The sequence below is a fragment of the Camellia sinensis genome, chromosome 13 (genome assembly GCF_055761805.1).
Source record: "Camellia sinensis isolate YWXY chromosome 13, ASM5576180v1, whole genome shotgun sequence".
NCBI classification, from domain to species: Eukaryota; Viridiplantae; Streptophyta; class Magnoliopsida; order Ericales; family Theaceae; genus Camellia; species Camellia sinensis.
This window is the reverse complement of record NC_138973.1, coordinates 10,330,953-10,357,674: the sequence shown is the minus strand read 5'-3', so window position 1 is coordinate 10,357,674 and position 26,722 is coordinate 10,330,953. Positions and strand designations below refer to the sequence as shown.

The 26,722-nt window shown below is 33.0% G+C and overlaps 2 protein-coding genes across 2 annotated transcripts; both read right to left on the bottom strand.

Moving 5' to 3' along the window:
* Positions 1-858: 858 nt before the first annotated feature.
* On the bottom strand, positions 859-5,353 carry LOC114273908 (AmmeMemoRadiSam system protein B). The gene is made up of 8 exons (XM_028215729.2): positions 4,995-5,353; positions 3,662-3,746; positions 3,500-3,568; positions 3,120-3,232; positions 2,231-2,342; positions 2,009-2,152; positions 1,641-1,815; positions 859-1,148 (listed from the first exon to the last, which is right to left on the bottom strand). The coding sequence occupies exons 1-8, from the start codon at positions 5,044-5,046 to the stop codon at positions 1,023-1,025; spliced, it is 876 nt and encodes a 291-aa protein (XP_028071530.1). The 5' UTR covers positions 5,047-5,353; the 3' UTR covers positions 859-1,022.
* A 4,384-nt stretch (positions 5,354-9,737) lies between these two features.
* PHOX1 (Octicosapeptide/Phox/Bem1p (PB1) domain-containing protein / tetratricopeptide repeat (TPR)-containing protein) lies at positions 9,738-13,959 on the bottom strand. The gene is made up of 3 exons (XM_028207855.2): positions 11,805-13,959; positions 11,437-11,685; positions 9,738-10,163 (listed from the first exon to the last, which is right to left on the bottom strand). The coding sequence occupies exons 1-2, from the start codon at positions 13,753-13,755 to the stop codon at positions 11,537-11,539; spliced, it is 2,100 nt and encodes a 699-aa protein (XP_028063656.2). The 5' UTR covers positions 13,756-13,959; the 3' UTR covers positions 9,738-10,163; positions 11,437-11,536.
* Positions 13,960-26,722: the final 12,763 nt, after the last annotated feature.

Here is a 26,722-nt window from a genome sequence, read left to right as displayed (position 1 = left end):
TCATCATGTGCATTGACTTGTTAGGTTTTATGAGCTTCAAATTGAGCACAAATTGAGTTTCATCATATGCAAGTCCAAGGCCTATGCTATATTCTTCCCTTTTATATCATAAATTTTAGTTTAATTTTATAATTTCCAAAATTGCGTGTACCGATTGAGAACTCTTACTCCACTTTTTTCCATGGTTTTGTAAAGATAACACCAATAGCTATTTTAACCAGTAAAATTAAACACAATCATATTCTCTATTTTAATTAGAGAGGAAAAAGGAAGAACGAAAAAGGAGATAGTGAAAATATAAATAATTTATATTTTAAAAGTGAAAAGTCACTAGTTAAATATAGTTAGGACGATTGAAACTCCCCAAACTAGTCATTTAACTAACTAACCTGTGGAGAGATGAAATTAAGGAGTATTAAAATGACTACAAATTTCAATTTAACTAGCCAGTTGAAAACTTTGTATTTGCAGGAGTGCACGTGCATTGCTTGTGATTTTGTTTTTCTTTTTCTAATGTTTAAAAAGCACACAAGCAGCTAAAAAAGTTGACTTTTTAGCTAAAAAAGTCAAAAAATTAATTTTTTATCAACTTCCCAATATGCGAGAGGGAAGCTTTTATTAACTAAATTGAAATGGAATAAGTAATTATACATAAAAAAAATTCTAAAATATGACACAATGTAAATAATTATTCCACGTCTTATTTTCAAATAATGAAACTAATTGTAAGTGAGCTAAAACTACAATGCAAATTAAATATGGTCCCAACAAGAATTGAATAAAGAAAGTGCAAATAACAATTGATTGAATGCAGTGATTTTGCAGGAGAAGAAAATAAAGGAAATCCAAAGTAAGAGATGGCTTTAAGAGGTCACAAATTTATTGCAAATAACCCAAGGTGAGGTGGGTTATTCAGGTAGAGAGTGATAAAGTTAGAAATTACAGCCAATTCAACAAAGTCGAAAATAATAAACCCTAGTAGAATGCAAGTAGACTTCATATACCAATAGGTGCATACATATTCAAGCATCTACCTTCGCCCCTGCAGATGCATAACTTACACTGCTGTCCCTCATGGTTTTGCACTGACTTGACTGTTCATATCGAAGGAATTTAATTTTTATCTTCGTTGAGCAGGTCTTCAACATCTGGTCAGAATTTGAAAAAAAAAAAAAAAAATGAAGGAAAAAAATTAGCCAACCAATTGATTCGGTTGGGATTTAAAACAATCAGAATTACGGTAACAAAAATAAAAACAAATGAGTGAAAAAGAAAAGCAAAAACAGACACATGAAGATGAAAACTTTTTGCTATTGGGTGATCTAGCAAAACTCATTGAGAATAACCATTTCCTAAGCTTTCCGCTGAAACAATAATAGTAACTTAACCCAAAAGAGGTAAGAAAGATATGCAGGTACAGACAGATTTCGATAAGTAAAACATTGGCAATTTCGATTTTCAAATCTAGACATGTGTAGTTTTAAATTTATGATAAATTTTTTAGTTAAAAGCAGGATCCAGTTGGGAAACAGAACCAAGTGCAAAAAATTTCAGAAATTTTACTTTAACAGCCAAAGGCTCCATTAGACAATGCTTTCCGATAATTCCCACTGAAAGTTAAGAAAAGGCGAGAAATTTACATGGAGGAAAACACTGATTGGATGACGTCCACAAATTGTGTTCTCATACTCCAACAAGTACTGTTTAAATGCATCTGGATCTCCTGTTTCTATTATATCCATGCCCATCCGATCCAAGGCCTCAATAGATTTGTGGATAGCTCCATGGTTTTTGTCATAATGTGTGTAGTTGAACCTAACACCAAAAGATTTACTTCATATGTAAGTCTGGATAATAAACAAAAATAAGCCAGTCACGAGCAACTGAGTAACACTCCAACCATTTTGGTTGGGGGTGTAAATCTGACAAGGGATAAAGTATCATAAACAAAATGAGTACGCTTATAAAAAAATAAAAAATAAAAAAAGACTGCTTTTGAGGGACATACCGAGAACCCCAGTGACAAAAATCTGAAGACACAGAAAAGAAATTATTCGGGTCATCCACATATTTGGCTAGCAGCCGTCCAAACATGGCTTCATTTTCGGCATTAAGAGCACCAACCAAAATGGGTACAATTTTCACTGAGTACCTGTTGCAGTGTTACCTAGAAATCAGCCACAACAAGATATAAATAGAGAACAGAAATATATGCTGAAACAGACCCTACCCATGAAATACTTTAGCAAGATATGGCAAGTGCATCTCCATGCTATGTTCAGCTTCATCAACATGAAGATCCATCAGTTCAAATTTCCCTGTAGCTTTTAGCTCCTCATTGACTGATACAAAACCAAGCATGGATGCAATGAGTTTCATGTCGAACAAACAGTGTTAACGTTAATGGAATATGTAAATAGAATAAGGCAAAAACCACTTTATTGCCAATTAACCCTCATGTGATTTTGGACTCAAGTCTTACCGTTACATTTTCCGTTAAAACCGACAAAATGTGTGGCATCCTGTTTTGAATGGGGAAGAAAAACTATTCACTCAATGTTGAGTTTTAATGTGAAAAGACAACATAGCCCTTATCTTCATCTTCTACCTAAGAAAACTCTAACCCACCACCCCCTCCTCCCCTCCCCAGTTTTTATTACTTTGCGTGCATAGCCAATTGTACCTTTTACTAGTCTCTTCCCGTGGGAGCAATTAATACATTTGGCAGTCAGGCTTCTCTTTTCCATTTGGTGTATTGTGGAGAGAGAGAGAGAGAGGGAGCATGTTTCACATAATGAAAAAATTTCAGAGGACTTAGACCAATGAGCTGTTTGTTCTACTTATTACTCAGGATTGAGAGTTTAATCAGCTCTACTACAGATTTATAGGAAGGAACCGTTGACTAAAGATGCAGTAACAGTTTGCAAATATTAAAAGATACTTAAATGAGATAGGAAGTTAACACTCATAATCAAATGCAAAAATGGCCTTTTGGGATCAAATGCACAAATTATCACTTTGTGCATTTGATTATCAATAATTAGATCACAGATGTAGGTCACCAACTGGTGTCTTGTAAAATATAAAATGACTGTACTGAAAGAAAAAGATAACAATACCTTCCAGATCAATAGTTAGGTCGCCAACTGGTGTCTTGTAAACAGTGGCTCTTGAAAGAGCACACTTCGGAGTGTAATAGTGATGAGATGGACCGAGAAGAAACACCCGAGAACTGGGAAGTGTAAATTTTTCCCATACATTAGAAACAGAGACAGGAGCAGGTAAATTTCAAGTAAACGAGGGGGAAAGAGAGGAAGGGAGGAGGAAGACAGCAAGTAAACTTTATTATTTCATTTATGAGCCCCAGCGGTTAACAACTTGAATATGATCGATCACCTCACAGGCTCGCACTATAAGAGCAAATGCTAAACAAAATGATGAGATCGTATATACAACTTTCTAAGATGAACGGAAGAGGAGAAGTATTAGCACAACTCACACGCTTGATGGGTCTATGTTTGCAAATGCGTAGGCTGCTGCACGGCCTGAATATGAATAACCTGCATGACTAGTGGGTTCAATGCCACCAAAAGAACAACAAATGCATTAGATCCATAATTGTTGATTAGAGAATAACAGTGAGTGGTCCATGACAACTTACGGTGCAATCACCCCTCGTACATCAGGAGATTTCACCAGGCCAGATGCTCTGAGCCATCCATCAAGCTCTTCTTCTAATTTTTTCGCTGACAAACAAAAAGAATAAAAACATTAGGTAAATCCTTTTTCCTTTCATGAAGTTTTTGATAAATTAGAAGAATTCTTTATATTTTCCATGGATCATTGCTCTCTAGTAAATTGTTTGGCAGATAAATGGTTAGCAGTGATTTTTGACTGTGAAATGTTTGACTAATCAAAACTTGCAATTATCTAAAGAATATTTGCCAATATTCAAATTAATAAAGTACGACAAAATTTGATCCTATATTGGACAAATTAGTATTACCTTAGAATTTATACCACATCCTATGTAATTTAGATCTTCTCCTCCCCTAACATTTCCATTTTCAGTGATCATATCACTCTTCCTAACCATTGCGTCTATAGGTCTTCATTGTATATGACCAAACAATCTTATCATTTTCTCTCCCGAATTATCTTTACTTGGTCTTCCATTTCCGTAGCCTTGACATCTCTTATAAAATTAGCACCGGCATCTCCATCTCTCCGCAGTATTTATATATATATATATATAAACCCCCACCCACCTGTCCACATAGTAACCCAATAGTACCCTTCCCCTCAATCATCACCACACTGCCTAACTGTATCAGTAGAGCCACCTAATTCATAAGGTACATCCACTAAACCAAATTATGGGCCACTCTTATTCTCATCATTTGCTCTACACCAACACATACCAAGCAAGAGTCTCTCTCATCTTCTGTTACCATACCAATCCAACCTCCAAAGCTGCTCCACCCTTATCAAGCCGCTTTGTCCACAAAAGACATAATGCAACTGCTTATAACTCAAAATTGGTCACATAATGCACGGTAGGACAACGCCTTGTACATTAAAAAAAATTATAAAATTTAACATTTTGGACTGTCAACCACCGCCAGGTTTTACAATTTTCTCATTCCTATACAGGGTTTTTATTCTCGCATTCCTCTATGCTTAAAGATATTTAGGAAAATTTTCAAGCTTTATGCTTGAATACACACAAAAAAGGAATCTCTATAGACTACCTTCCCCCAATAGTTTTCCTAGAAATCAATTTTCCCTCTAGACCAACAAAGCCTTACGATCGTGAAAATTCATCAAATTACAGAAAAATTCTCAGACGAATCACTCGAAACCTCACTCAATCAGTAAGGAAAACCAAAGAATCGAAAAGAATGTGACAGATAGTGATAGAAATCTCTGAAAAGACAAGTGATTAAAAGGTTAATCAACGAGTGGCTGTAAAGGTCAAAACTTTGATGACTTACGATTGTCGGTGTACCATGATCCTGCATGCGATGCTCTCCTGATTTTCTCCATATGCTTAGAAACCCTAACAATCAATTTCGATTTTTTTTCTTTTAGGAATCGAGGATTGAAGTGCTCAATGTAGGTATATAGACATAGATATATAAAGAGAGACTACAGACAGACAGACAGACAGAGGCTATGGATTCCAGAGCCAAGTGTGCAAGCAAAAGCTATAAATAAAGTGAAAAAAAAGTGATCCAAACACCACCTCCTCTCTCTCTCTCTCTCTCTCTCTCTCTCCCTCCCTCCCTCCCTCCTTGGCAACAGTAGTTTTTTTTTACTTGCGGGGCAACTACATGCATTTTTTTTGCACCCATTAGTGTAACTGTTAAAACATATTATAAATTATAACTTAACAGATTATAAATTATGATTTTAATTAGAAGTTGTTAATTTATTTGGTGTACCTGTTGGATTATAAATTTAAGTTGCTGAATAATGTTTGTTAAATAAGCTGTGAAATAGTTTTTTCAATTAATTTTTATTTTTTGTTTGTCTACATTTCTCATAAAAAATAATAATAATAATCCATAATCCATTTGAGTCTTTTTCTATTTTTAAAAAAAATAAAAAATAAAAAAATTTATGAGTATAACCATAAATTAACATGTCCACAGCAGAAACTGATAATCAGAAGCAATGGGTGAGTAGCTTCTCAGAATCAGCTTTTTTGAGTTAAAATAAACTGTTAGAGTCGGAAGCTGTTTGAAAAAAGTTTAACCAAACAGTCCAAAGTAACTTTTTCAAAGCTAAAAGTCATAAGTTAGCTCTGAAAAGCTGAAACAAACACTCCCTATGTCTTGTAATTTTTTCTTCTTCTTTCACATGTAGTTCTTCTTCTTCTTCTTCTTCTTTTTATTACTTGTATCCCATAGTCTTTTAATTGCATTCTATCACAAACACATTTACATCTCATGTGTTCTGTAATTTTTTTCTCTTCTCCCACTTACATGTAGTTATCTTCTTTTTTTTTATTGAGGAACCTATTGGTCTCATTTAGAAGTAGACTATTTTAGTAGATTAAAATATTTGTGTTCGGAAAGAATGTTGAATTTTTTTTATAATTGAATCTGATATTTGTGAGAAAAAATATTTGTATTTGGGAAAAGAGTCTGATGTTCTGTAATTTTATGAATTTGATGTGACATTTTATCTTAGGCCTCGTTTGGGAAGTTGGTTATTTTAGTAAGCTATTTTAGCTTTTGACTATTTTAGTAAGCTAAAATATTTATATTTGGGAAAAGTGTTGAATTTTTTTTATAGTTGGATGTGATATTTGTGAGAAAAAAAGTGAAATGATTGTAGATGTGACATTTTGTCTTATTAACTATTTTAGTTTATTTTCTCTTTTTAAATTTTAGTAAAAGAAAGCCAATTTTGATTAAAATAGTTAATAAGACAAAATATCGCATCAAATCCATAATGATTTCTCTTTTTCTCTCACAAACATCACATCGAACTACAAAAAAAATTTAATCCTATTCCCAAATACAAATATTTTAACCTATTAAAATAGCCCAAAACTAAAATAATTTATTAAAATAGCCAACTTCCCAAACAAGGCCTTTGTAACATAAAAAAATAATTTATAAACTTTATCATATATTTATAATTACTTTTTTAATTTACCAGTTAATTTTTATTTTTTCTTTTATTTATTGATTTTTATTTTTTATTTTAAAAAGTTATCATATATTCTTGATTTTTAAATTTATTGATCATAAAAGTTAAAAAATCAATGTAATCTAAAAAATTATTAAAATTTAAAATTTTGAAAAAATGAATTTTTAGTGAATTTTTAAAATTTGATCTATATCTTTTTTATAAAATTTAATGTCTAGAACTTAAATTTAAAAAATTGACAAAAATTTTAAATTTTTTAACAAAGATTAAAAAAATATTGTGATTACTAAAACAAAAAAAACATTTACCAACTCCCCGGCCTTGCTTGGACCAAATTTACTAGGTAGTTTGTTAGATGAAAATTTTTTGTGACACCAGTTTTTTAGATGAAAAAATATAGAACTCAACCTAATGAGTCTTTGAAGTCGATCACTATTTTGTTCTCCACAAATGTGAGATAGAAGAGTTAAAATCATAATATTCAATTACAGGCAAAAAAAAGTTCTAAGAGAACCAAATTGTGTTTGGTTTTAATTTTTTGTATTTAATTTTGAAAAAATTAGTCTAAGGTTCCTCTCATTTTTTAGTAATAGAAGAGATTCACAATATTATTTTTTGATATCTAAAGTTCTTAAACCCCATACCCATCTATCACAGAGAAATTTGATATATTTCATGCTCTCTATCTCTCTCTCCCGCTGCTCTTCTCTCTCACTCTCGTCGATCTCAAAGATGAGATCACTCCGTTATTGTTCTGATCATACAATTCAAAGGCATCCTTCAGCCCTGCCATACCGTCGTCATCTCCGACGGCTCCGGCGTTATCGTCGCCGCCCTTGTAGAAATTGGTGAACTCTTCAAGACTGATGAAGCCGTCAAGGTCAGTGTCGAGCTCCTCCATCATCCATTTCACTTCGTCCTCCGATGTGTTGGATTAGAGAGCTTTCATGACTAATACGAGCTCCGTCGTCGAGATCTTGCCGTCGCCGTTGGCGTCGAAGTGATTGAACACTTTCTTTACCTCCTCCTTGTCCTGCAAGTACACTGATGACTTTGGGACTGAGTTAAGGTTAGGATGGGAATGGATTGATATCGACGAAGGAATTGCACGCTGTGTTGAAGAGTTTGGAAGAGAAGTGCTCATGAAGAGATTGTTTGAAAATGATCAAGTCTGTTGAATTTCTCTGAGAAGTCCAGTCCAGAAAAATTTGGATTCCCAGAATTTCTTTAGAGTTGTGGTAGTATTATTTTCTCTTTTCTTTGAGCTGTTGTTGACTCAAGTGAGATCATGCGTGGCTAGTTTGCAGTTGTTGTATCTGCTTGTTGTCCAGCTTATTCTAAAAGGGTCAAATCAAGCCATTAATGGGTGGAGTTGATACTATTATTGCCTCATGCTACCTCCAGTTAATCATTTGTCTTGTTGTGCATTTGTGTTGATGCGATCAAAGTGTTATTGCTTCTATGGCTTTCATGGTGCTGCTACAGCTGCTTATTTGATGTAGAAAGAAGATGATGATGATGATGAAGGCTATCAAAGAATTTTTGTGGAGAAAGAATTTCTTTAGAGTGGTTTAAATTTTCTCTAGATCAGGTAAGAACAAAGTAGATAAATTTTGAATTTTTCTGGAGTGGTTTGAATTTTGTTTAAATCAGGTAAGAACAAAGCAAAGAAATTTTGAATTTCTCTGGCGTGCTTTGAATTTTCTCTGGATTAGGTAAGAACAAAGCAGATAAATTTTGAAGCCTTGTGAATGCACCCTACAATAAATTACAGATTTATAGTCCAAATTAATTCTCAACAATTCAAATTTATAATCTAGAGAAATTCTCAATAATAATGGAGCCTTGTGAACCAGAATTTCTCTGTGAAGTCCAAAGAAAATTCGATCAGAGAAATTCTTTGTGAACTAGAAATTCTCTGGATCGATGTTGAAGGACCTTGGACATTATGAAAACATTGAATGTCCTTTATGCGATAAAATCTTAATACTAGGGACCTTAAAAAAATCTCTAATTTTTTGAAAATTAAATTTTTTATTTTTTGTATTTTTTTTGTTATTAGTAAGTATTTTCAAAATTTTAAAGTGTCGTTTGGAAAGTGGGTTGGCTTTTTGACTTTTTGACTATTTTAGCCTGGGGCTAAAAAGCCTAATTTGGGAAGGGCTTTTGGCTTTTTTGGCAGAGAAAGAATGTAATGATTATGGGTTGGATGTGATGTTTTCTCTTATTGGGCTAAAAAGCCTATTTTATTTTTTGTGGCTATTTTAGCCCAAAAAAAGCCCTAAAAGCCTCTTCCCATACAGAGGCTAAGTATTTTTTTAGATACACCTTACTTAAATGTATTTAAAAAGTAAAATATTTTAAAAAATAAATAAATACACAAGAATACAAAAATTAACTGAATTCTCTTTTTTTGTTTTTTTGTAATTTTAGTATTTAATGAATTTTTTAAAAATATTTTTCACAAATATTGTACTTTTTAAATGTATTTATATTTGGTGTATCTAAAAATTAAAAAAAAATGATTAAAATATTTTAAAAAATTAGTGAAAAGAAAAATAAAAAATTTCAATTTTCAAAAAAATAATAAATCCTGAAACCAAAAAACTACTTTTTAATAGGGCATTGATTAAAGTTTAAATAATAATAATAATAATAATAATAATAATAATAAAGACAATACTTGGAAATTGTTTGGCTAGCACTGAAAAAAAAAAAAAAATTTATCTTTTTTAAGTCACATCACCTCTTTATTTTGTTTTTATATTTTTTCATAAAAAGTCAAAAAATATATTAATCTAACATATCCCAACAAACCTTTGTTAGGGCAACTCAGAGCAAAGGAAGTAGGCCAACAGAGTAAAGTGGCATCACCATAATCAATCATATGAGAAATAGAAAAGATGTCACTCAAACCCTAAAATTGTCCCTAGTCAAGCAAGTGAAAAACGAAAAATTTCTCATCCAAAAAGCTATAAAGAACACAATGCATCTATTTCAATCTTAGGAAAAACACTTCAGACTAATCAAATTCTCCTGGGATGTCAAGATCCACAATGAATAGATTCAAGAAGGTATGATAAGAACGACAAATCAATTAAATAAGTAGACATAAGTTTCATGCCACTTCTGGAACCCAAAAAGAATTTTATGAATAAGCAAGCATGAAGCAACTAACAAATGAATAGTATAACAAATATTACCACTGCTTATTGGTTCAAATGACTTTACAAAACCAATCATTTACCCACTATCTCAAACTCTGAACAATCTGACAACAAAGAATAAGACTCCTGCTTCTTCATGTCGTCTTTGCTAATAAATCCCCTAATGAAGGAGAATAAAATCCACAAATGAGGGGAAAGAATGCTACATGCGTCTTTGCAGCCCAATCAAAAAAATAACTCACTCCCATTCCAAAACCAACACTCAACAACAAACTCTGTATCTTTGCTTCCAAAAACAACTTCTTAATGGTGAAAATAACAATCCATGAAGAAAACCTGCAATATCAGGAAAAAGAATATGTTTCACTCAGTAACAGCATGGTATTTCAACACCAGCATAGAAAACAATGATACATACTCAACACCAGCATAGACAACAATGCAATATACGCCATATGGTGAGAATTGGAAACACTGCACAGGAGAAATTTCTCCGAAGAAACAAGAAATAAATATATAAATCAAATAATGAAAGAAAGTTTCACCAGCACAAACACCTTCAAATCATCTTTGAAATAGGCCAATGTTTTTACCAAAACCAGGTGAAGAAAAGATTCATCAAAAGATCACCTATGACAACAAAGTAAAATTCCCTTTTGGTTAAAATTCAAAAATGATCAGTAGATTCATCAAATGGTCACCTATATCAAGTAAAGTCTCTGCTTAAGAAGTCAAACAGGAATAGGATCTGACAAATGGACATAGACCACTACAATTTAGGTATGAAGGGCCAAAAAAATCAAGAATTGTGACTATTAGAATAAGATTGTCAAATTGAAAGCTATGGCATTAAAGATTTTGAAGGAGATGGACAATATTCTACCAACTTCAGAGCATGAAGTATGAAAGTAGGTTTTATGGTTGGAGGATGAAAGGGTTCTACATTCCAAATTAGGCCCTTAACAACAATGCCGGAGGATACCTACAACCATGCATCCAGAACCCCATCTGTTCACGGTGGACAAAACATGACTAGTTTACATTACTCACAGTTGTTTTGTCCATTACTGTTCACATTGCGGATAAGATGTAACACCTAACTGAAAACAGCAAAGAGAAACTACTTTCTAGTAGTATGCTAGAACTTTGAAAAATTCAACTAGTATGTAGAAATAAACCTCATGTCAAGCAATCTTAAGAAAGACTATCTTAAACTCAATCCTAACCACAATGCAATGAATCCACTATCCATCTTTATTACTGGCCAAGTCATTTTGAGGATATTTATGTCTACCAGCATAACTTAACAGGAAGTAACAAACCAGCATTATGAATTACTTTGAGTCAAAGCCATACGTCCCATTCAAGCTTGCAATAATAAATGCTAATTTTTTTTTATAAGATTTAAAATGTTACGCGGTAAGATTGATATATTACACCAGTAACCTGTTAAATGTTAATTTCACCTAAATACTAAGTTTGACATCACCATAAATTTTAAGAAATGAGTAACATCAAATGTTTAGTTTTGGCTGCATAGTTGACTCCGTTAGAAGATCGTTAGGATTAAGGAAGAACATTAATTCAACAAGCAAAGTTACAGGCTTACCTATCACAGCTTGTAACCACATAATAGTCTGACAACTAAGTAACAATCCCGGTGCTTTCTTTCACTGGTCCTAGAAAATCTCCAATCATGAGCGAAAAAATTAAATATGCTCCAACATAGAATGAAGTTTTGGAACCCGCCGACGAAATAATGGCTCTAGCCGGAAAGATGGAACACCAGTCTGCCACCTTTTAGCATCATACATCTCATTCCATGCTTGCACTATTTCATCAATTTTGAATCCAAGACCTACAAAGTTAAAAAAAAAAAAAAAAAAAGAACATTAGCAAATCTGACATACTCGCAATAAAATTTATTAAACAATTTGCATAAAGATTACTGTGCCAGTAGATTTTTTCTTTCCAAACCTTCCACTGCAGATTCATTGGAACAGTGGTTCTTTATCATCACAGCTATATCGGTTGGAGACGCTCCAGCAAGTTCAAACTTTTCAACAGCAACCTCCAGACATTCTTCCCATGTTGGCAAACCTAACTTAAATTCCACTATGGAACGCTCATAGAGCAAGGTACCCCATAAGAGGTATATTTGAGACCTCATGTTTGCAGCCTGCTCTGCAGCTTCATCAGCCGATACATCTTTAAATAGCCCATCCAACCCCATTTTCTGCAAGTCAATTTTGTGTTTCTCTGATTTGGAGAGCCCATTAAGACGTCGTTCCTCCATCTCCTCCCACATCTGCATGCCCCTCTCCATGCTATCCTCAGCTTTATTATAAAGCTCTAGGATCTCTGTAGCGGACCCTGTCTCTATGTCAACCTCACTACCAATTGCGTAGTACCACGATAGCTTTGCTTGTTCAAACTGCTGCTGCCCAAGGGCAAGAAGACCTTCATAAAAGTCTGGTTTGATTTTTAGAGCTTCTTCATAGTGCATTCCTGCCTTGATGTATTCTTTACATGCCCATTCATATGCATTCTTTACCTGTGCTAGTACTGTTTCCCTTGAACCATCTTCTGTGAAAAATACCCGCTTCCTAGCCCTGGACATGTGAACATTTCCCCAATTGAACATTGCCAAAGCCGCCATCTCTTGGAACTTCTCTTCAGCAATTTCAAAAAGCTCTTCGGCATCTTCACTGGTAACAGTGTCCTCCATCGCTTCTGAGTATAGCTTCATCCCCAGCTCATGAAGATCCAAGTAAGAATCAGAATCAAACCCCACATGATTCTTGAACAGCCGCGCAAATTCAACGATCCAATCATCAATACAACATGTCCCCTTCTCTGTTTCCCTACCTTTCCCCACATCCCCATTCTCAAAAACCTTGCTTGGATTACTATTGATTTTTTGTACCTCCTCATTGTTCTTTACTTCATGAAGTGGGTCTTTGTCAAGACTAACCTCCGCAATGTAGAATCTCAAAGAACCCTGCCTATCACCAGATGCTTCAGCCAGCCTCAGCTCATCAGTTGTGGTGATAGTAACCAAATCACCCTCTTGATCCCTGTACTTGATAAGCACACCCTCTATGTTCGGAAACCGATCCTTAACAACATCTCTTACCAATCCAATCTCGCTGTTAACGGGTAATTGAGCCCATCTTATATCCTCCCCAAACACCAATTTCACCGTCTTTGTCACCACTCTTTCTTCATTCACACTCCTCTTCTCCTCCTCCACAACCACCTTGTCCTCAGACTTCTTTTCCCTCTCAACTTCCTTCTCAGCCTCAGACCTCACCAATTTCTTACCCCTCTTCTTCTTCACCTTCTCTTTCACAATCTTCCGTGAAGGCTTTGCAACATAGTCAGGGACCAAAACAATTTCTTTATCTTCAACCTTGACACCCCCTTTCTCAATACCTTTTTTCACACTATCAGCAATCTCCAAAGCAGTCAAATTATTGGGTTCTATACTCAACACAAGATTAACATCTCTCAAAGCCAAATCAAGCCTATTCAAAGTCTCATAACACTTGGCTCTCTTCAACAAAGCCTTGCTATACTTGGGAGCAACTTGAAGAGCCAAATTACATTCATTTATAGCTCTCGGGTACTCACCGATTCCAATCTGCATATAACAAGCGGCCATATTGCTACGCAAGTGAGCAACATCGATGTGATTTTTGGGTAACAATTTGAGAGCTTTTTCGTATTTCAACATAGCACCTTCGTGATCTCGCTTCTGGAAGAGCTTGTTGCCCTCTTCTTTCAATTCCCGTGACATGTTGATGAAGACAGATGTGTCTTCATCGAAGGCCTTGGAAGTTCGATCTGAAACTTTGCTCTGTTTTGGATTTGCGTCGTTGGGTTTCGATCCAATGGCTTTGTTCTTCTTGCCAGTTGGCTTTCCCATCACCGATCCAAAACCACGAATTAGGGCTTAATTACTTGATTCTGAATCAAATAATGACAATAACAGGAACAGCTTAGAAAGGGTGGATTAGGGGAAGAATGTATTGGGAAAGGTGAGAAAAGGAGGAATGTGAAGAGGAGTACGGAAAGGTTTATTCGGATATATTTTTGTATTCTCTCTCCTCCTCCGCCTAGGGTTTTCATCCCATTAAGAACATCACCACTAATAATATTAATGTATTAAAAAAATAAAAAAAAATAAAAAAATACAACTTCAAGACCAAAACATCATATCATTAATGATAAGATCCACTGCCACCTAATTAGTGGAGCACTAATTAGTGCTCCTAACCATTTTTCTTTTCTTATTCATGAACAGGACGTCAACGCTCCCCAGGGTGTAATTGCTTAGCCCCACTCTCATTAAAACGCGCGTATAATAACAGTTAATAATCACATTGATAGAAGATACAAGGATTTGGCTTCTCCCTTAGTTCAACTTTCAATTGGATCAAAGTTTTTTATCGATAAAAGTCATTAAACAAATATTTATTATCAGCAAAAGTCTATGAAAACATGGCATAATTAAATATTCTTATCAATCAAAATCTTCCCTTTATCGATTTTTATTGATCACAGACATCAACAACTGGTCTAGTTAAAATTTGTAACAGGAGACATGTCATTCCTAAGATATAAACTCAGATGACATTGTTAAAAAATAAAAATAAAAAAACTCAAATGACTCGGTTTAGGAATTGTTTGGTATGTGCTAGTTCAACACATATTTTTATTTTGTTTGGGTCAGATCACTTCTTCTTTGGATCATATTATACATTTTTTCGTAAAAATTTAAAAATATACTTATTTAAATCATCTCAAACAATCTCTTAATTTTTGAAAATTATTTTTGAGTTTTCATTTTTATTTTTTCTTCATTTATTTCAACGTAAAATATTTTATACAACAAATATTTTATTTTATTTTTTGGCATTTGGTTGACACTTGAAATAAAAAAATTTATTATTTAATAGAGAAATTTTTATTCCATAAAGTGTCATTTATGACTTTTTAGTAAGTTAAGATAATAATCTGAAAAAATTAGATGTGTTGAAAGGCAGTGAGTGAGAATCAACTTTATAAAAATTAATTTACGAAAATTTTAAAAATAAGTCATTTTTTGAAAATTGATGCAAAAATATTTTCTTTAAAAAATATTTTATTTATTTTTTATTCAACCAAACAACAAAAAATAAATAAAATATTTTTGAGAACGAACATTTTATATCAAAACAAATAAAGCCTTTGTGTCTTCTTCTTTTTTTTTTTTTTGTGATTTTTTTTTTTTAAATATTTGACGCTTGCACTTGTTTGAGAGAGCACCTTTCTTTTCTTGACATGTCTCTTTCTTTACTTCCAAATTTTAATCCTAATCCCGTCGATCACGATTGCTGGTAGAAAGAAATAAAAAAGAGAGCCAAGGGAAAGATAGAGTTGCACATAAAAGAAGAAAGGAAGGGATTGAGAATGTAATATTTGTTTTTGAGAGAAAGGAAGGGGGTTAATAATTCTTTGGTATTAGTAAGGAGGAGGAAGGGGAATTGGTAAGGAGGAGGTAGAGATGGTATTAGAAAAATAGTGAGGGGATTAGAAATTTTTTTATTTTTTTATTTTTTATATATTGGAAATTTTTTTTAAAATATAATGTTTAATTTTTTATATTTTTTTATTTGTTTTATTATTTTATATAAAAATAATTTAACAATTTCTCACTATTAATTCTCTCACTATCAATCCCTTCACTATCAATCCTCTCACTAATAATCCCCTCACTAATAATCCTCTCATTATGAATCCCGTTCTTTTTATCTCTGAAAACGGAGCCGAGTGACAACGAAAATAGAAAATAGAAATGTGCAGGATTGAAGAAGTGGAAAAGGACACAGAGATCGGCATGTTCTGGCAAGCGAATAAAAAATTATTTTTTTTGTTTTTAATTTATTTTGAGTTAAGCTTGCTTGTTTTTATTTTTCAAAAAATTTTACATTTTTATTTTTTGTGTCTTTTTATTTTTACTGAATTTTTTTAATATTTTAAGCAATTTTTTTATTTTTTAGATACACCTAACATAAATACACCTAAAAAGTAAAAAAATTGTAAAAAAATCTTTAAAAAATTCACTAAATATCAAAAATATAAAAAAAATACAAGAATTCAATAATTTTTTTATATTTTTATGTATTTATTAATTTTTTAAAATATTTTTTTCATAAATTTTTTATTTTTTAGATACATCTAACTAAGGTAGAACTAAAAAAGAAAAAAAATGTTTAAAATTTAAAAAATATTCACTAAAAACAAAAGAATACGAAAATCAAAAAACTAAATTTTTAAAAAATTTAATATAAAAAACTCAAATCAAATATGCTGATTAATTTTTTATTTTTTACATATTTTTTATAAAAAAAAAAAATCAACTTTCGACTAATTTCTTAAAATAAGTCATCAAGGTGGTGCTGGATGGTGGGAAAAGACTGAGGCGTGGTAAGACAAGCTAGTCCAAGCTAGAATGGCAGCTAAAATTGAGGCTACAATTTTGCCCCTTTTGTAATTCAATTCAGGAATAAAAATGGTATTACGAAAATTATGAGATATGAAATGGGGTGCGGGTGCGGGTGCAGGTGCAGGTGCAGGTGCAGGTGACTCTATTTACACACTATAAATTATCTTAAGACAAATTATTTTTAAAAGTATACCTTTAATAATTTAATAAATATATATTTTGCTCATCACACACCATAAATTTATATATTTGTTCTTACTCACACACCCATCCACAACAATATGGGTGCTTCTATTTACATACCACATTTTGTCTCAAGGCACACCATTAATTGATTATTTTTTATTACAATAATGACTTTATCTAAAATGACCAAAATAACCACAAAAGAATATCAATACACATCTTAGTTGAATACACAACATCCAAACCCTAACCTTAGCCACCATTGTTACAACCGCCGGCATTTCACCGTCTCTACCTCGTCGCCTTTCTCCAGCTCCGGCGAATCCCTATCACCACAAACCCTCGCTGGCTCTCTCTCTCTCTCATGATCTGCAAGGTGGTAGGTTGCAGTGTCACGACCCAAACCCGCCCATGTAGGTTTGGCGTCGTAACCGGCCAGTAATCTTTGGATTATCCAAGGCCTCTAAACAGAATAACATATAATTAGGGGCTGCGGAAGCAAATAAGTAAAAATATACATAGTTCATCGAGCTATGCAGACATACATGGGATAAATAATATTAAATTTATAAGCATACTATAGGGAGGTTCAAGGTTAGAGAGGTGATTAGAGAGACAAAACTATGGTAGTGATCCAACAATGGCGGAAGTGGCTAGAGAATGAGTGGCAGCAACTGTATGGAAGTTGGAGAGTGTATAGCTAGGTGAGGGTGAAGCAAGTGGCTCAAGAAGAAATGTATGGCAGTACCAAAAATGGGCAGCATCTCCCCCAAATCCCTAAAATTTCTCTTTTGAACCTTGGGAAATGGGTCCTATTTATAGGCTTTTCCTTGTTGCCAAGAGGATACCAAGTGTCCCTCTGCATGTACTGTGTACTATCTATTTGCCTCTACAACTACCTTTTGAGCCTCAGCAAGTGTAGTTGCAACGAGAGTGTTTGGCGCGGCAACTCCCTTTTTAGCCTCAACAAGTGCAGTTACAACGGGAATATCTGCCTCTGCACTCACCTTCTCAGCCTGAACCTCAATAAATGCACTTATAGCGGTCAACCTTGCAGCTGCATTTGCCTTTTCAGTTCTACTTGGCCAGTACATGCATTCTCAGGACTTCATTAGTCTGCTATCGACTATGTTCGTGTTCATCTCAGCGAAGCCTCCACCCTTAGCCACCTAACCACAAACTCTTTTGTTTTCCAAGGGCGAAGGCCACAACCAAGCTTGCTATCAGCCATGCTATATCTTAGTACCAAGCCCAAGGGGACTTCCTTAGTCCTATCTGTGCGACTAAGGCAGGTCCATGACCTGGGTAATGGGAAGGGAGTTCCTTATGTTCGGGCTACCCTGCTCTCATCTTCGTGGGATTACCGCGGTAAACTGGTATCTTTGGGCCTGCTATTAGCTCCAATCAGTAAGTCTTGGGGCCTGCTATCAGTGCCAAACATTAGCCTCTACTTACAAAGAAATGTCTCTCTCAAAGGCTGCTATCACTTTGGCAGGATATTCCCTCTACAACTTAGTTGCTGCAGTCATAGTTGTTGCGGTAGTTATTTCTCGCGACAAGTTCAGACGGTAGGACCGAAGATATTAGAGATGGTGGCACCGACAGAATGCCTTTGCAACTTGGGTGCTGCAAGTACTACCTCTGTAACTTAATTGCTTCGATTTTCTCTTTTCCTCAGCAACTTCAGATAGTAGCGAAATCGAAGATACTTCAGGTATCATCTTAAACCTGGTCACGAGCCTGCTTACCTACATACATAATAAATAAATAGTAAGCGAGAGCCCAGTGAATAATAACAGAGTAAAGGGTTAAATGAACGATGTCCCAAAACTAATTCAGAAACCAGAGTTCATATCGAGGACAGATTCACATTCGTATTCTTGTTCAGAGCATATATATAAATTAGAATTCATGCTTAATCTTACATAGTACATCCGTTAGCGCTAACAGATCATGTATAAAGCATCATAGATCATACTTGTCAATTCCATAGAGGAACCTCCGGCTGGATACGGATACCTTTTTAGTTCCATAAGGAACCTTACCTTTTTAGTTCTATAAGGAACCTTCAGACTGGGAATGGATAACTTGTCAGTTCCATAAAGGAACCTCCAGCCGGGTGCAGATAACTTGTTAGTTCTATAAAGGAAACTCCAGACCGAGAACAGATAGCATACTTGTGTCACAAGATTAATACCGCAAATATTTTGTCAGAGTTGGACAATCATTCATAATATAAAATACAACATTTCATAGAACAGATCTTATTCCATATGCAGAAAATAATTTAAATTAAACATAGCTTTACTAAGTTAATTCTCACAAATAACAGATGGCTCCAAGCAGACGAATAGAGTAAGCAATTCAGATATCTTGTGGCGCGTGACCTACACAGGTACAGAACGAATACATACTGAATTACACACCCGAAAACATTAACTTGGTTCTTTCTTATCTTGGTGTGTTTCTACTTTTATCCTCATTATTGTGCCTTAATCTTAGCCTAGGAATGCCTAGGATGGAATGAGAATGCAAAAATACATTTGAAAACACTTGGTAAAAAATGCTGGAAACAGGGATCCCGCTTGAGCGCAATTTCCTTCGCTCGAGCGGATATGCAAACATGTAAAGGGACGCTCAAGCGCAACTTTCTTCGCTCGAGTGCTCTGTAAACTTTGAAAAAGTACTGGTTGTATGATTTTCACGCTCGACGGACGCTCAAAGGTTGCTCGAGTGTAAGACTCAGGTCCTCGCTCGAGTGCAACTCTTGTCGCTCGAGCGGTCTGCAAAAAATGAAACTTCTGGGAGTTCGTATTTCATGTCAGAGCGGACTTTAGGTCGCTCGAGCGGAAGTGTAAGATCGCAGAGTGATCGTTTGAGCACAGGTTCTGCCGCTCGAGCAGAGAACAAAATTCTGAAATTTTCAAATTGTTCTTCTCAACTCAAAACTCAAATTCAACCCTTCTAAACACAACTCTTGGGCCCCAAAACTTGAGAAAACAAGTCTAAACTTGGAAAACATAAAGAATTAAGGATCATTTCATGAAATCAAGACCCATAACATGCATGTGGAAATTCTTGAGAATCAAACTCAAAAATGTTATGATATATGTGCATGCATGCATGATACACTTCTATAGTCAACCATCTAAGTTCAATTCTTGCATTATACAACTCAATTCTTTGAATTCTCGTCCCAAGTGACTCAATCCCAAAGCCAAAAAGTTGAATTCTTACCTTCAATGGTCAATTGTTTGAAGTCACAAGTCAAACCCTCCAAATTCTCTTGTAATTCTCCTAAGATGGGCTTAATCTTCTCTTCTCCCTCTCTCTCTACGTTTGTAGGCTCAAGGGATGAGGAAATGAGTGTGTAAAGTGTAATCAAAAGCTCACTTGTGCCTTATACAGGCTCAACTAATGAAGCTTAATTAGTTTGAGTCAAAAATAACTGAGTGGAATTATTTTATTCTATTTTATTCGTTCTAAATCGAATTTCAATTGAACTTACCAATATGTTTTAAAAATTCCAAATAACACATATACCAAGTCAATTTCGTGATCGGATGGCCCTTGATTCGCAAAATATAACAGAATTTTAAACAAATATTCCTACAATAAACAGATAAAAACACAAATAATGTAACACGTATGCAAATAATTTAGAATTTTATCTTAATTACTTATTAAGCGTATTGAATCATGGATTAACGTTAATCAGAGATCGAGGTTGTTACATGCGGAGTTGGTGATGGGAGGGAGCCGTGACTAGGCTAAGAAAGGGACAACGGTGGAGTGCGAGTGAGAAGATGGGCTGACAGCGATGAAGGTGATCTATGAAAGAAGGTGATGACAGGGTTGAGAATGAGGTAGCAGTGGGTCTCTAGAAAACGGTGGTGGCGATCTGCAAGGTGGTGGGTCTCTAGAAATAGAGACGACTTACAAGACTGGGAAGTGGACAGCAATAGTTGTGAAGACGGAAGGAAGGGTTGACGACGGTGGCCATGGTTGGCGTTGACGGTGATGGCTGTTGTCGCCGGTAGCAAGTGTCTAACAGTTAGGGTTTTCTTTTTTTTTTGAATTTGAATTTGAATTTGAGTTGTATACTAAGTAGTGTGAGACTAAGGACAAAATTAGAACATTGTGGTGTGTATTGAGAGACCAAATGTGATATATAAATAGAGACACCCTATGAAATGTTTAGTAATTTTTTTGAGTGCATTTAGAGGCTCCTAAATTTCATTTTGTGAATTGTTTCGAGCCTTTCATATCTTTGCAATTATTTTTAGTTCCTTTGTTCTTTACAAATAATATATATATATATATATATATATTGTTCTTACCATTTATTTATTTATTATAAGTTAAATAAAGTAATAAAGATGTTATGGGTTGAAATGATTTTTGTGCATGATTTTGTTATAATTTTTATCAAGACACGTCCATAAGGCATATAAATTATTACAACTCAAGTACCAAAATTTAGCCCTTTTTTTTTTCCAACCATACGCTTGGCTTCGTTTGGAAATTAAATAAAAATAATTCAAGTAAATGTTATGATATAAAACAACTCTCACTCATTCCAAATTATTTTCACAATTTTTATTTTTTTCAAAATTTTCATAAAAGCTATTACATGAAATTGATGGTAAATGATCTTAGAGTGTTTGACATCTACCAAAATAGTATTATTCTATTTGGGTCACATTCAGCTTGTTTGGTTTGTTTTTTGAAAATAGTTTTCGAAAAATTCTATTTTCTTATTTTTTGTATATTTTTTATTTTTAATGATTTTTTAATATTTTAGGCAATTTTTTTAATTTTTAGATATACCTAATATAAATATACCTAAAAAGTAAAAAAAAATTGTGAAAAAAACCTTTTAAAACTTCACTAAATACCAAAAATAAAAAAAAATACGAGAATTTAGTATATTTTTTATATTTTTATGTATTTAATAATTTTTTAAAATATTTTTTCATAAATTTTTTACTTTTTAGATACATCTAAGTAAGGTGCATCTAAAAAACTAAAAAAAAATGTTTAAAATTTTAAAAATATTCACTAAAAATAAAAAAAAAACACGAAAAATAAAAAACTCAATTTTTAAAAATTTAATTCAAAAAACTTAAACCAAACATATTGAATTTTTTATCACATCATTTCAAATCAAATTTATATTTTATTTTTTTTATAAAAATTAAAAAAATATATTTATTTAAATCGAGTGAGTGAGGCGTGATTACCACGCGTTAGTGAAGAGGTTGGGTCCTATTGGGCTGGGGACGCCAGAAAGGCGGGGAAAATGGAGACTTTGTGATGGGTGTGAAATGACATAATTTAAAATTATTTCCATGTGTGAGAAAATCCTTAGTCGGTCTTCCCCACGTGTTTCTTGTTCACAACGCCAACGCGTTTTCCTTCTCACTAAGAAATAATTACTACATGTGGCTTTAATTTTTTGAATTTAATTTTTTTTAAATTTAATTTTTTTATTTTACGTATTTTTTTTTATAATGATTTGTCTCCCGAAATTCTTTCCCCCGAATCTCCCTAATGACTAAAACGACGTCGTTTTAGTCATTTTTTTTTCTTCTTCTTGTTCTTCTTCCATTTCGACTCTGAAACGCAAGAGGGAGAGAGAGAGAGAAAGAGAGAAGAAGAGGGGGGGAGAGAGAGAGATAAGAGAGCCCGGCCCGTCGCCATCGTCGCCCAGCCTGTCGTCGCCATCGGTCGTCTGCCCAACCCCGATCGTCTGCCCAGCTACCCCGCCGTCGCAGCCTCTGCCCAGCCCCGCCTCCGCCTCCTTCCATTTTGATGGCCCTCTCCAGTTCCACCTCCTCCTCCTCCTTCCTTTGCTTCTGAAAAAAAAAATAAAATTTCAGGAGATTAGGGGTCGCTCAGTTTCGAGCGACGTAGCATGATCCTTTTTTTTTATTGTTAGTAAATATTTTTTAAATTTTAAATAATTTTTTTGTTTTTTTAAATGCACATTACTTAGATGTATCTAAATAGTAAAATATTTATACAAAATTATTTTAAAAAATTAATAAATACATAAAAATATAAAAAAAATATACTGAATTTTCATATTTTTTAAAAATATTTTTTGGTATTTAGTGTATATTTTAAATATTTTTTTTCATAAATATTATACTTTTTGAGTGTATTTATGTTAGGTGTATTTAAAAAAAAATTAAAATTATTTAAAATATTAAAAAAATTCATTCAAAATATTAAAATGCAAAAAATAAAAATAAAAAAGTAGAATTTCTTAAAAACTGAAAACAAACCAGCTGACTAGGGTTGCCCAACTTGGCATGCATGCATGTAGCCAGCCCCCACCCAGCCCAGCCCAGCCCAGCCCAGCCCAACTTGGCACGCCACTCATGCCTCATTTGGGTACTCACTTTTTCGGCTTTAACAGTAAAAAAACAAAATTATTAAAAAAAATAAATTAATTAATTAACAATATTAGTTAAATTTAGGATAAATTACAAATACACTTTTTGAAGTTTGCTTAAAAGTGTATTTGAAGTTTGCTTAAAATACAGATTACCTTTATGATTTGAAAAATTATAAATATCCCCTTATTATAATTTTTTATTTAACAGAATTAATTACAAAAATGAAATTCATAATTATTCTCCTATACAATAATAAAATTACCTAAATTATTAATTGAAACATATTTTTAACATAATTAAAAACAGTAATTGACTTGATGATTTATTAATAAAAGGGACGATTTGTTATGAAATTAGAATCTCAGGGGGTGGAATGTAATTTTCAAAATCATAGGAGGCGATTCGTATTTTAATCAAATCTTAGGAGATGTATTTGTAATTTACCCTTAAATTTAATTCTTATTAAATTATATTGAAAATAAGTTATAATAAAATTATCGCTAAAAATCATTTTTTATGACAATTTTTTACACACGTCACTAAAAATTGACAATTAGTGACTTTTTTATCACGATTTTTATAAATTATTGTTAAAAACTACAATTAGTAACGTTTTTCTGTAACAAAATTTTCAAACTATCGCTAAAAGTTAAAAATTAGTGACTTTTTTTGACGATTTTTTTAAACTATCACTAAAATTTATAATTAGTAACATTTTTTGTAACAAAATTTTCAAACTGTCGCTAAAAATTAACAATTAGTGACATTTTTTAATAGTTTTTAATAAAAACCGCTACTAATTATTATATGACTTATTGGACAATAAGTTCACATATTAAGACTTACACGTACGTCTCCCTTAAAAAAATTAAAAAAAAAAACTAACTAATTTTCAATTTATATAAAAAAAAGCCAAATATTCATTTCTTTTCAATGTGTTTTTACGTGTCTTTTCATACAAATTTAAAAGGTTATTTTTTAATATATTAACTTTTTATTTTATATTTTAGGAAAAATTAGTCTAAAGTCCCTCTACTATTTTTAGTAATGGAAGAGATCCACAATATTATTTTGTAATGTCTAAAGTTCCCCAACCTCACATCCATATATCACAGAGAAATTTATCTCTCTCAAATTAACTTACCGATCTCAATCTCATCATCATCATTCCTTCCTCAATTGAAAACATCAATAGCCATAACAGAACAGAGCATAACAGTGGAAGAGAAATGGTTGTTTACTCACAGTCACAGTGTAATAATTCAAAAATTTAAATTGTTCCTTAAATTTTATATTAGTATTTTAATACTATAATCAATCATGATAACAACAACAATAATAATGGTAGAAATAATAAAATAAAATAATTAATTTTATGGTGGTATGTAATAAAATGAATTTAACTTATATCAGGAGTTATTGTATAATTATTCTATTAATTAGGTTCAATGTAAAATTAAATTGATAGTTGTTGTAGATGAAGCTCGGATAAGCTTAAAAAAAAAAAAAGAAAGAAAAAGATCAACATAAGCATGCCAAAGGAAGGGCCACGTGGTGACACGTGGTTCCTTGGAGGAGAAGGAAATGGTTAAATTAGAGAGAAAAGAGCTGGAAAGGCACCTATATAAGGTACCTCAGGTAAGAAAAGAGGAACAAGGAAAAGAGTAGTCAGCCAGTAAATGAGGATGTTTCGATAAGGGATTAATATAAAAGTGAGTTATATTATATTTTGAGTTATTATAATATATTTTATGTATATTTTGAATTATTAAAATTTATTTTACGTAATTATGTTTTAATTATGTTATTTATTTTATGAACCTTATTTTATAAAATAAGGAAAACCCATGGATATAACTGTTTATTAAAATGTGTTTTGAGTAATTATTTTATAAGTACGATCACGGAGGTCTCATGCCTGGGGGGATTTAAATAACTATTGGCTCCTATTTGGCCACTTTGTGATCCTCTGTTTGTCATGGATCCATTGACCCATGTTTTGATTGTCACTCCAGTGACCCCTGTTCTATTCTGTTTTGTTTTGTACGGTGGTTATAATTATTTATGTAATTTCTGTATTATATGTCAAATGATTTCCATATTATATATTCTGTATTTTAATATCAAGCTGTGTTTAGCCCCCATAATTATTCATGGTGAATTTTATGCTATTATGCTCTTAGTATAATATTTTTCATTTTGCCATGTGCTTATAGTTGTTTATCACTTTCAAGTGACATGTTAGGGCCAGCGCGTGAGGTAGGTACAAAGTATTTCGTAGACATAGTTCAGCTCTGACAATTTAATTAAGTACAAGCTCCAATGATTATTTTGGTACCCTCACTTAAATATTATTTTCATTCGCGTTTATTAATTTGTTCAAGAATTAGCCGTAGGTAACTTCAGTTACTGGCCATCACGATACTCAACCCTTGGGTACGGGGAGTGGATCGTGACACATAGAGTACACGCCATGGACGAACAAGATCCCTATCTCTCTACCAGGTTTCCAAGTACCCGTGGAAAGAACAAAAACAAGAACAACAGCAGCAGCAACAGCTGCAACAAAACACAAAATAATCTTCAAATACTTCTTCGACCTTGTCTTTCTCATCTTCCAAAGGAAGTCACAGGAAAATGGAGATTAAAGGACTTTTTCTTGTTCAAGTGCATCAGAGGGGCAAGTATCGGACAGAGATCCACTCAAGAAATACGCGGTTTTGTTCAAGAAACATGAAGATGCCAAGAACTCTTCGAGCTTCAAATCAATGGAAGGATCCACTACAAGAAAAAATGGAACAATTTATTTAAAAGCAAAAGAGAAACAATAATTATAAGCAAACCAGAGAATTTGGGAAAGATGAGGAATGAAATTGGAAGAGAAGAGAGAACTGCAATTTTTCCTAGTTTGATCAATTTTCTCTAATTGAGTCAAAATACAATTTTCTCTGATATGTTTAATTTTCTCTGTGATATTCAATTTTCTCTGGAAGAAAAGAGAGAACTATAATTTTCTCTGGTTTGATCAATTTTCTCTGGTTGAGTCAAAACACAATTTTCTCTGCTTTGAATAATTTTCTTTGTAATGTTAGAATCCTATGACAAAAGGGGACAAGAGAGAAATTTTCAAGTGTATTGTGTTGAGTGATAGAAGTTAGAATGCTATTATTAAAGTAGGATCAATATTAATTGTGAGTCATTTTTAAAAGATTGTGAATTAGATTGTCATAATGTTGGTATTAACCTCCGCAATTAGTACTAGTTTTCAAGTTGTAGGTTGCAAAAATTTGAATTTCGAGAAATTTCAATTTTCTCTGAGTTTGGAAAGTCCAGAATTTTTCAATTTTCTCTGGTTTGAAACCACTACTCAGACCACCACTGCATTCATCAAAGGCAGTCGTAGAGACATCAAAGATGAATTGTGGGAAAAGAGTACTAAAAGCTTGAAGAGATTTGTAAAGTAGAAAAAATAGTGAAGAGATTTGAATAATAATGAAACCTTGTGAATTTTCTCTAGATTTGACAATTTTCTCTGAATTACCTTTGAATTTTTCCTGGATTTGGCAATTTTCTCTGAATCGATGTTGAAAGACTTTGGACATTATAAAAATATTAGTTGCCCTTTATACTATAAAATTTTAATACTAAGGACCTTACAAAAAAATCTCTCAATATTTTAACTTAAAAATAAAAAACGCATCATAAAGAAGCCTCAGGACTGTTAGAAATCTCACTAATAAGTCACTTTTTTTTTTTTTTTGAATTTTTTACTTTTCAATGATTTTTAAAAAAAAAATTATGTCAAAATATTTAAT